Raw genomic sequence first — 11,250 nt, 5'->3', positions numbered from 1 at the left:
CTCCAGCACACGATGGACTGGAAAACATCCCTTCTCCAGCACAGGCACCGGTCCCCCCCCCCCCACCCCCTCCCCAGTTAATCCGCCTGCACTGTGGCAATAGCAGCTTAATTCCTCCACAGAAAAATAGTGAGAATTAATTTGTTAGTGTCAAATTATACCTTTGGATGTGCATGTTCAGCTCTTACGGACTTCAATGAAAGCCTGGCCTTCACGCAGGCAGACGCGGGCCTTTCGTTTTTGTAGCGTGCTTTGAAGCTGGGCTGGTGTTAGGAGGTGTGAAATGCTCGGGAGAGGCGAGCTCGCCCCACTCCCCGGCTCCGCCACGGTCAGGCGGCGAAGCGAAGCGAAAACAACAGGCGCGATGCGGGAAGTCAGATCCCACAACTTCATTAAGAGTCAGAAAGGAGATCAAAGGAAAGAATTTTCAGCTTAAAAAAAAAAAAAAAAAAGGGAAAACATGTTTTAAGTTTCCAAGAAAACCACAGAGTTCACTTTGTTACATGAAAATAAATAAGTGAATTTGTAAGCAAGGCAGAGCTACCCTGCCGTACGCCGTTCTCATCCACACAGCGCAGAAAGTCTTGTTTGTACCCAAACCTCCGTCAACTTAATTAAACCCATACCTCCCTGCATGCGGACACTCCAGCCTGTTTACATACGGCTCCATGCTGTCCTGTCCGCACTTGTCCCTAACATACTGAAATTAAACCCAAAGGACACCAACCATAGGCTTCATTGCACAAATTAAACTGATTCACACAGAAGACTTAAGATGAAGGCAGGAGGAACCTCCAGCCAGGCAAGGACTAGCCACGCACCTTGTCCCCAGCCCCTTGCAGCTAGCCAGATCCTGAAATAGCCAGGATTTTTCCCCTAAAAAAGAGCTGTTTGAGTTTCCTAAGGTGAGGCCGAGGCAGCCAACAGCTCACGGTGCATTTTGGTCACAACTGCACATTCCAGGTCCACTTCAGCCACCTGGACAGACAGACATCCGTGGTGCCAGGCGGGCAGCACCCAAGGGACTGGCCAGTGTCGCTGTGGGGCCACTGGGTCATCGCCAAAAGGTCGCGGCAATGCTGCTGACGGGGAAAAAGCAAATATAGCCACCCAGCTTCAGGCTGGGCGAGGAGGAGGATCTGGAGAGGCGCAGTTGGTCTCACCAGCATCACCACGGGAAGGCGATGGAGCAAATCCCGCTGGAAGGCATTTCTGAGCAGGTGAAGACGACGGCCAGCGCAGGCTCCCCAGGCGCAAATCGTTCCTGGGTGCCCTCTGCGACGAAAGGGCTGGCTCTGTGGGCGAGGGGAAAGCAAGGGGGTTTATTTACCTTGACTTTAGCAAGGCCTTTGGCACGGCTTCCCATAGCATCCTCGTAGCCAAACTGGTGAGAGACGAACTGGATGAGCGGACTAGTAGGAAAATTGGCCAGACTGCCAGGCTGAAACACTGCGTTCAGGGTACAAAGTCCAACTGGCAGCCGGTGAGCAGCGCCGTCCCCCAGGATCAATATTGGCCTTATTAGCCACCTGGATGATGGGACAGAGCGTTGGCAGATGACACCAAACTGGGAAGAGCAGTGGATGCTGGGGAGGACAGGGCTGCTGTTCAGAGAGACTGGGGCAGGTGGGAGAAAGGATGCAGACCAGAGCCCTCCGAAGGTCCTTTCCAACCTGGATGTGACCTGCTGTCTTCCAGACCCATCCCGGGCCTGGGCAGTCATTGGAAAAGGGAACGCGTTTTCCCTGCGTCTCTGCACAGTACTCACCAGCCCGCGAGCCGAGATAAGAACGGACCATAGCGCTGAAACAGCACTGGAAGAGCACGCTCAAAGTCAGATGCGTCTTACAAACACATCTGCCATAACGCATGCCATGCTAGGCCAAGACTAGACAACTCGTTTTCCAAAAAGATGGATCAGGCAATTATTTTTCCTCCCTGTCACCAACAGCAAATAGTCCCTTGAAATCAAAGGGACATATAAAAAAAGTTAACACTTTTTTAGATGCTTGCTGGCAAGTTCTTTGTACTTAATGATTAGACTTTCCAAGCAAATGTGTCTTTTGATGATACAGTTGGTGGAACCTGAATAATCCTCCAGGAGCCAAACTAAGAACCATTTTCCTCACTTTTATCTCGAGTGTTAGCCTTCCTGGTGTGCACCTGAATACAGCACTATTTCTCTGATACCGTTCTATAAATCTGGTGACAGCCTTACGCCTTTACTAGAGGAGAGTCTGTCCTCACTTCGGGACAGAGCATCTTAGGTTACCTGTAACCATACCGCCGGTCTAGTCCCCAGAATCAGCTCTGGGACCACCGGTTCAGCCTGGGTTTCTCCTGACACCAGGACTTCATGGGAAAGGCGCTTTTCCCCTCTCCCCTGGGTTGTGGGGGCCAGCAAACCTGCGAGGGACACGCGAGCCTCTCGAGACTGCCCCCCACCCGTGGCACCGCGCTGCCCGAGCACCCCAGCCCTGCCCGGGCCGGCCTGACACCCACCCATTGCTCCTTTTCTCCCCCTCAAGTCCTCCAGCAGAATATCGCGCAAGCACCTTTTTACTCACTGACGGCCACCATCCCACATTGCAGCAGCAACACCCACCGCCCTAAAGCCCTAAAAGCGGGGACAGCAAGCGCCCGTTTTCTCCTCCTGCCCCCAAAGCTGTTGCTTGAGGAGGGACTCGGCGGCTTCACCGCTGCACGTCCATCTGGCGCGGAGGCGATGACCCAGCTCTGCCCAGCCGGGCTGCTCCCCCTGCGCCGTCCCCCCCCTCCCCAGGCTCAGACTTGCTTGCCCAAGGGGCAATTTTAGTAGTTTCCATGGAAGTTGCATAGAACCTCAGTTCAAAACCAGACAAACTCCAGCGAGGAGCGCTGCGCAGAGCGGCGCTGGGAACGCCATCTCCTGGCGTCCTCTGGATCCGGCCCCGCTGCTGCTGGAGAGGCAACCCGCATCCGAGCTGACCCTGCTCCACGCAGGGCCGATGGTGGAGGTTTGGGGCCTGCGAGACCCTGACCGAGCGGGTCCCCGCCATGCTCGGTGCCCGGTGCGTGCCGCAGCGGTGCGGTCCCATGCATCCACACCACAGCGCAAATACCCTGCCTAAACCCGGCAGCTGATGGGTCGGGTGCTCTGCATGGCTGCCGCAGACCCACCGGAGAGCATCTACCACCCCGCGCCCACCCACGCTCCAGGGCCATCCCCTCCCTGCAAGAAAAGCACCTGCAATTCAACCCCGACTTCAGCGCGATGGCTTGAAGCACTTCCCAAAGCGAGAAGCCAGGCTCTGTCCAGTCGCTGTGATTTTCAGGCAGGGATCTGTGGCGTTCGCACCCCCGTTAAGAGGGGAGCTGCTCTGCAAAGGGGACTTTCAGCTCCGAGGAGGCACAGCAGCAAAACCCAGCGCAGACACGGCTCCGTCACTGGGAGCCATCACGTCTGCTTGCCTCCAAATAAACAGCTTTGTGTACAAGAGGAAAATAGCATATGGGGAGAAGCCTTGGCAAGGCTGGAGGTCTGGTGAGCAGCTCCTTGGAGCTGCTCTGCCACTGGCCTGAAAGAACAACTCCATCAGCTACAGCAAACAGACCTTCTGCTTCCCCCAATTCAGAATTCATCACAGGCTCAAATACAGACACTCCAGGCTTTTTCCTGCTTTAATTATTTAAAAATCCTAACTCTGGTTGTTTATTTTCAGGGGCTATTACTGCATTCAACTATTTTAAGACTGAAAAAAAAAAAAAAGAAGAAAAAATTTGAAGCCTTTCCCTCATTCTGCTGGTGAAGTTTAATTCACTCTAATTATTTCATATTACTTAGACTATAATAGTTTCATAATTTCTAGTATATTAAGCACTTAATACGTTGTGTCATTTGAAGTCGCATATTAAATTCAGCAAAGTACATTTTAATGAGAGCTAAGTAGTGTGAAAATATTAATACAACATAATAGCTCATTTTTGCACCCGCGTCGGTAAGCGCCGCTGCCCCGCACGGTGCGGCCGGGCAGGTGAGCGCAGCGGCGGCCAGGCGAGCTCGCGGGCCGGAGAGCTGCTGGGGAGGGCACGGCTCCGGCAGCCTGGCACGAGGAAAGCGGGAGCCGGGAACGCACCGCACACCGGAGCCCGGCTGCGGGTCCTGACCAGGGGCCGGGAGCGAGAGCCCCGCCGAGGTGCGGCGGTGCCAGCAACACGGCACGCTTCCCCCGGGGCCGGCGGCCAGGGCCAGGCGCCCAGGCCGAGCTCCTCCGTGCTTCTCCGCAGGGTCGCCCTGGGCCACTGCCAGCCCACGAGGTGCCAGCGGCGACCCAGCCGGAGAGGCACAGAGGAACGTGCAAGGAAAGGGGCTCAGCTGCCCCCCTAAAAGCTCCAAAAAGGCCCAACTACTTCATTCCCTCAAGCCACCCGCCTCTCAGCTTGCAAAGCTTGACTCCACCTTCTTATTCTCACCTTTTTGCTGTCATCTCTGTGGTCTACGCATCCCTTCCACATCCCAGCAAGACGATCCCCCTTCCCGGAGGCTTACCTGCACGAGAGATGCCACCAGTAACCCCAGCCCCGCTGCTGCCACCGCTCAGGGTCACGTATTGCAGACCCCTTCTGCAGCTCACCCGGCGCAGGGGGATGTCTGTCCCCAAACAGGCCACAAAACCTGCGCCTGGTGCTCTGAGAAATAAGGAGAGCCCAAGGAAGCCAGCTGCCCTTCCACCTCAAGGGCTTTGTAAGCATCCTCCCAGCCAAGCGTGCCCACCTGCCCCAGCGCTGGCTGAAATGATCTTCCTCGCTCACAGGTGATGGGGGACGCTGCTCCCACTCCGGCACAGCTGATCCCAGTGTCAGGCACTGGCTGCCAAGGGGAAAAGCCGTGCTGAACTGCTGAGGGGGATAATGCTTAATAAAAGCCACAGGGCTTTATGGGAGACTCGCGGGGGGATTTAGGCTGGGGGACGCTTCTGGAGACCCCCGGCCTGACCCCAGCAGGGAGCAGGGCTGCCCGTGGGCGAGGGGAGGTGCTGGGCAGACCCGCGCCCCGCTGTGCTGGCAGGATGCGGCCGTGCAAGAGGAGCCGGCCCTTTGCAAAGCAACCGGGATCGGGCCCGGCCGCCGTGCGGGGCGGGGGGGGGGGGGGGGGGCTGCACCGCCGGCTGCGCCCACGCGGTGGCGGCCCAGGCCGCGGAACCGCCGCTGCTCCGCTTAACGAGCGGCCCAGAAACTAATTGCAACAGATCGGGGCTGCGGAGCTGCCGGGGGCGGCTCACACCGCAGCGACCCCGCGGGCAGCGCCGGGGCGGGCAACGCGCGGCCCCCGAGAGCATCCCCCCTCCCCGGTGCTGGCCCCCGGGATGCTCCCGCTCCCCTCAGCCTCGGTGCAAGGTGCATACCCCTCCCCGGTGCTGGCCCCCGGGATGCTCCCGCTCTCCGCAGCCTCGGTGCAAGGTGTATCCCCCCTCCCCGGTGCCGGGATGCTCCCGCTCCCCGCAGCCTCGGTGCAAGGTGCATCCCCGCTCCCCGGTTCGGGGATGCTCCCGGTCCCCGCAGCCTCGGTGCAAGGTGCATCCCCCCTCCCCGGTGCTGGCCCCCGGGATGCTCCCGCTCCCCGCAGCCTCGGTGCAAGGTGCATCCCCCCTCCCCGGTTCGGGGATGCTCCCGGTCCCCGCAGCCTCGGTGCAAGGTGCATCCCCCCCCGCCCCGGTGCCGGCCCCCGCAGCCCCGGTGTTGCTGCGGGACCCTGGTGCAAGATGCAGCCCCCCCGCAGCCCGGAGCGCCCCAGGACCCCGGTGCAAGGTGCATCCCCCGCCCAACCCCTGTCCCCGCCGAGATGTCGTGCTAGGTTAATCCTGGGCTGCAAACAGGTATTTAGGGCTAATAGGTGTGCGAGCACCTCCACACCCGCTCTCAGAGCTCATTAATGTAATACTTTCATGTGTGAAACGAGCATATAAATGGGCATTAATGAGCTCCCGGCTGCGGCGAGGAGGAGGAGGGGGAGAGGGGAACTTGGCAGGGGGGCGGGCGGCCCCCCCGGCTGCAGCCCCCGGCGTCGCCCCGGCCCGGGGGGGCATCGCAGAGCCCCGGGGGGGGGGGGGGGGGGGGGGGGGGACACGAGCCCGGCCCCCCGGGACAGTCCCACGGACCAGGCGGCTTTCTTAAAGTCGGTTTTTATTAAAGAACCAAAATCACGTACAGAGGGGTCTCTCCCCAGAGCGGGCGAGGGTTGTTCTGCCTCCGGAGTCGCGGACCGCCCGTTAAAGTGCTGTTACATCCATAAATTTACAAGGGGGTGGTGAGGGAGGAGGGGGCCCGGGGGGGGGGGGGGGGAAATAAATATACATCATAAAATAAATAAAAATCCAACAAATACTGTACCAAGAGAATCACAGTACATTTATATCCATTGCACATAGCCACTTTTGTTTCCAGTCTGGACAAGGGATGAAGAAGCGGACACACAGGGAGGGGGGGGAGGCGGAGCGGGGGGCCCCGGGGGGCGCAGGGGGGGCCCGGTCCCCCCCCCCCCGGCCGGCCCGGGGCCGCTCCCCGCCCTATTGCCAGTCCGAGGAAAGCCGGGCTCCGGGTCCTCTATGTACAAGTGTTTCGTGGAAATGGCTTGTGTGGGCTCTGCCCGCATGGCTTCGGGGGAAGGGGGGCCGGGGGGGTCACTGGGGCAGCAGCGGCGGTTTGAAGGAGCAGTTCCCCGTGCAGTGCCGCGGGGTCAGCATTTTGCAGGAGAAGTGATGCAGCGCGTCGTGGGCTTCTGCAAAGCGACGGAGCCGTCACCCCCGGCTCCCGGGGCCGGGTCGGGGGGTGCCGACCCCCCTTTAGACATCTGTACCCCCCCCCCCCCATCCTGCCCCGGTACCTTTTAACTTCTGCTGGATGGCGTAGCGCGCTTTCCTCTCCTGGTCCAGCTCGTTGCAGAGGGTATCTGGGATGGGGAGAGCATCACAGCGCGGCCGCCCCGGCGGGGGGGCGCTGGGCCGGGCCGGGGGGGCGCGGAGCGGGATGGGCGCAAGGGCGGGCACGGCTGCCCAGGGAATTTTAAGCTTCGGTTTTTAATTTAGCCCGGGTGGAAATCGCTGCGAGGGGGAAGGTTGATTCGCTGCCGTGTAATGATGCCTCGCAGGCGTTTGCGGGGGCGGCTCGAAATCCCCAGGCGAAGCGGGGCTCACCAGAGGATGTCGATTAAAAAAAAAATAATAAATAAAAATAAAAAAAAAAAAAAGAGAGAGACAAAAAGGAGATAACAAAATAAACGTAATAATTGCGGGATGGGCGGCCGGGCCCTACCTCGGACGATCTGCAGCTGCTGCACCATCTCCTCCCGGTACGCCAGCTCCCGCTTCATCTGGTCCTGGAAGTTATCTGGGGGGGGGGGGGGGTCAGCACCGCACCCCGGAGCGGGGCCCGCTCCCCGGCCGGGGCGGGGGGGGTGGCCGGTACCTTTCAGGCTCTGGAAGTCCCTCTCCAGCTTTTTCCTCAGTTCCATTTGCTCCAGGACCAGTTTTTGCAACTCGTCTGTTTAAAAATACATGGCGGGGTTGAGGGGAGCCCGCACTTTTCCATCTGGAGGCGGCTCAGCGCGGCGCTAATCGTATTACGTTACATTAATCACAGGAGTTAATCACTCCTGCAGAAAACACAAATACCTCGAGCGGCGGGGAGAGGCCGGGGGGTCCCGCCAGCCCCCCCCGCCCCCGGCCCCCGCAGCCCCCGGCCCCGCCGCGGGACGCGGCCCCGCCTCACCTCGGGCCAAATTTTCGATGTCCTTTTCCACCAGCTGCGAGCCGGCGACATCCATGCCGAGGCCGTCCTCTCCTGGGGGGCAGAGGGCCGTCAGCCCCGCCGCGGGGGGCTCCGCGAACCGCGCATCTTCCCGCGGAGGGGCCGCGCATCTTCCCGCGGAGGGGCCGCGGCGGAGCGCGGCCCGGCGCTTACCTCTGTCGGTATTTACAGGGCTGGGATGCGAGACATTCCTTTGGTCCTGATAGGATTTTCTGGTCTCTAAATCCTCTGCCGCGGAGTGATTGTCTTCTTTATCTTGCTCTTAAAGTTAATAAACCGATTTTCAACCATAAGCAATGAAAGTATGGTCCTGATATATCCTTAATTACATAATTACGGACAAAGCCCTCGTTAAAACCTTCTTAGCGGACATCCTAATCGCTTTGCTGTTGGAAAGTAGCTTGCCGGCCGGAGCTTTGCCCCGCCGTGCCGTGCGCGGCCCCGCCGGCCCGGCCCCGTCCCACGGCGGCACCCCCGCGCTCGGAAACCGTTTGCAACTCGCCTTTTTTTTTTTCCCCCCTCCCGAAATCCCCCCAAACGAAAGCGGCGGCCCGCTTGCCCCCCCGGGGCCGAGCCGCCGGCGGGGGCTGCCCCCGGGGCCGCGCCCTCGGCGCGCAGCGGCCCCCCGGTCCCCCCGGCCCGCTTTACCCTTCGCCTCCGGGGTGCAGAGGTACGCGGCCGGGGCTCCCAGGGAGGCGGCGGTCTTCAGCGGCTGCAGGTGCTCCCCCCCTGTCCGGCGCGTACACCTACAAGAGAGGGAGTCAGGGCGGCGGCGGGGGCCCCGGGGGCCCCCCGAGAGCAGAGCCCCCCCCCGGCCCCGCACCTCGTAGGCGCCCCTGCTGCTGCTCCGCTCGGGGCTGCCGTCGGGGGGCTGCCCGCCCTCCGCCGCCGCCGGCTCGCCCGCCTTCTCCTCGGGCCCGTCGGCCCCGGCGGGCGGCGGCGGCTCCTCGGTACCGGCCAGCAGCCGGGGCGGCGGCGGCTCCCGGCCCTCGGCGGGGGCGGCGGCGGCGGCGTCCTCCTCCTCGTCCTCCGGGAAGCGGTTGGACTCCACGTCCACCTCGGGCTCCTCGGCCGTGTCCCCCCCGGGGGAGAGCGAGCGGTAGCTGGAGCTGCCCTCGCTGAGGAAGTCCGGGGAGAGGTAGCCGGGGCCGCGGGGGGCCGCCCCGCCGTACGCCTCCCGGGTGCCGTAGAGCTTGGCGATGCTCTCGGCGTCCTTCACCACCGGGCGGAAGGCGGAGAGGTAGCTGCCCTTCCTGGGCAGGGGCAGCGGCGGGAGCAGCGCCTCGTCCCCGGAGCGCTCCTCCTCGCCCGCCGCCCGCGACAAGGCGCTGGGGCAGCGCTCCCCCTCCGCCCCGGCGCCCTCCTGGGGGGTAGCGCTGCTCCTGCCGCTGCCCGACGGCTCCGAGCCCTCCAGCTCGCCGTGCCGGCCCGACAGAGCGGGCGGTTCGGCCGCCGCCGCCGCCGCCGCCGCCGCCGCCGCCACCACCACGGCCGTGGCCGCCGCCTTGGCCTGGCTCTGCGCCGGGTAGGGCGGCACGGGCAGGCTGCCGGCCGCCGGCCAGAAGACGGGGAAGGAGGGGTAGACGCCGGTGTCCTTGGCGGCGCCGGGCTGGTGGGGCGGCTGGGCCGGCTGGTGCGGGTGGGGGTGCGGGGGTCCCCAGAACATGCCGGGGGGCAGGGCGCCCCCCTTGCCCGCCTCGCCGCCTCCCGCGCCGCCCAGCGCGTCCTCCTGCTTCTTGGGGCAGAGTCCGAAGGCGGCGGCGGGGAAGCCGTAGGGGTGGGGGAAGAGCGGCGGCGGCAGCTTCTGCAGCATCCCGAAGCCCTTGCTGGGCACCGGGATCACCGGGTAGCTGCGCACCGCGCCCGCCCCGCCGTGCGCCCCCGCCGCCCCGCCGTGCCCCGCCGGCAGCCCCAGCGCCCCGCGCTCGCCCGCCGGCTCCTGCCCGCTGCAGCGCAGGCTCTTGTGCGCCGGGGCCAGCTCGGGGCCGGCGGGCGGCGGCGGGTGCAGGGCGGCCTTGGCGGCCGGGGAGCCGGCGGCGGGCCCGCCGGCGGCCGCCCCTTGCAGGGAGAAGGTCCGCTTGCGGGTGCCGCCGTTGAACATGGCCTTGACATCCTCCCAGGCGTGGGACAGCTCCTCGGTGGCCGTCTTGTCGCTGAGCTTGAGGTGGCGGCGCCAGGAGTTGAAGTTGGCGGCGTCGGGCTGGGTGTACTTGGAGTCCGGGGTGCGGTGGGAGTGGAAGATGAACTTGTTGGGGGAGAAGTACATGCTGCAGTAGCTGCACTTGATGCACTTGGCGCGGGAGCTGTTGTAGCGGGCCGGGATGAAGCTGCCCCGGGAGCCCCAGGCGCACTCGTGCACCACGTCGAAGGCGAAGTTCTCGGGCAGCTTGGGCGGCTTGTGCTCGCCCAGGAAGGACTTGCAGAGCCGCTCCGCCTCCCGCTTGGTGATCATGCCGCAGCGGCGGGAGGAGATGGGCATGGCCCCGGCCCGCCGCAGGATCTCCAGCTGCACCGGCGTGCACTGCACGCAGGTGATGCCCAGGGCCACCCGCCGGTTGTGGATCTCATTGTAGCTGTAGTTCTTGAGCAGCGTGTTGGAGATCTGCGCCAGGCACAGCCGCTCCTGCCCGTCGATGACCAGGGACACGATGGGCACGCCGTACAGAGAGGTCTCACCCACTTGGTTGGGCTTGAGGGTATTGGAGCCCTGGTACGGCTGCAGCTCTTGCTTTGAATTTGGGGAGGAGCTTGCATCTCTCCCATTTCCCATCTGACTGGCGATCGCCTCCATTCCCCCCCAAAACGCCCCTGCAAAAGAAAATCGGGGAAAGCCGCGGGTTAGAAGCGCTCCCGGGGCCCCGCCGCCGCCCGGCCCGCCGCTCCCGGGGCCCCGCTCCGCCGCCCGCCCGGGCCCCGCTCGCCGCCGCCGGCCCCGGCCCGGAGCCCCCCGGGCGCTGCCGCAGGACCCCCCCCGGCCGCGGGCAGGGCAGGGCAGGGCAGGGCAGGGCAGGCCGGCCCGGGAGGTCTGGCGGAGCCGTAGCGCATCCCCCGCTCCGCGGCCTCCGGGACCGAGCCCCGCCGCATCCCCCGCCGGCCGCGGCAGCCCGGAGCGAGGGCGTCCCGGGGGGTGGGGGGCACACGGAGCCCCCTCCCCGCCCCGGGCCCCCGGGGGGTGCCGCGTCCCTTCCCTTTGTGCCGGCTCGCCGAGCCGTGCCGGGCCGCCCGTTGCGGCGAGCCCCGGGCGGGCTCCAACGAAAGGCGCCGGAGGATGCGACCGGCGGGTCCCGCGGCGGCGGGGCCGGGGGGGGCCGAGCCCCGGGCCGGGCCGGGCGGGCCGAAACTTGCCGCTCAGTGCCCGCCGGCGGGCGGAGCGGGGCGGCGGGCGCGGCTGGCCGGGAGCCCCTTTGTCGCGTCTCCGGCAGGCGATTAGGAGCGGGCGGATTAGGGGCCCGCGGCGGGCAGGAC

At 64.1% G+C, this 11,250-nt stretch overlaps 1 protein-coding gene across 1 annotated transcript; it reads right to left on the bottom strand.

Annotated features, from left to right (window-relative positions):
- Window positions 1–6,659: 6,659 nt before the first annotated feature.
- Window positions 6,660–10,576, bottom strand: SKOR1 (SKI family transcriptional corepressor 1; the record flags this gene model as incomplete). Its single annotated transcript, XM_082321379.1, is given in 9 exon segments — window positions 6,660–6,757; window positions 6,863–6,928; window positions 7,291–7,365; window positions 7,444–7,518; window positions 7,747–7,818; window positions 7,939–8,046; window positions 8,434–8,512; window positions 8,514–8,531; window positions 8,609–10,576. Coding segments are annotated over 9 exon segments (2,559 nt in total).
- Between the last annotated feature and the right edge of the window lie 674 nt (window positions 10,577–11,250).

This window comes from Platalea leucorodia (genome assembly GCF_965183815.1).
Source record: "Platalea leucorodia genome assembly, chromosome: 9".
Taxonomy (NCBI): domain Eukaryota; kingdom Metazoa; phylum Chordata; class Aves; order Pelecaniformes; family Threskiornithidae; genus Platalea; species Platalea leucorodia.
The sequence above is the reverse complement of the archived record's forward strand: the minus strand, read 5'-3'. Positions and strand labels throughout refer to the sequence as shown.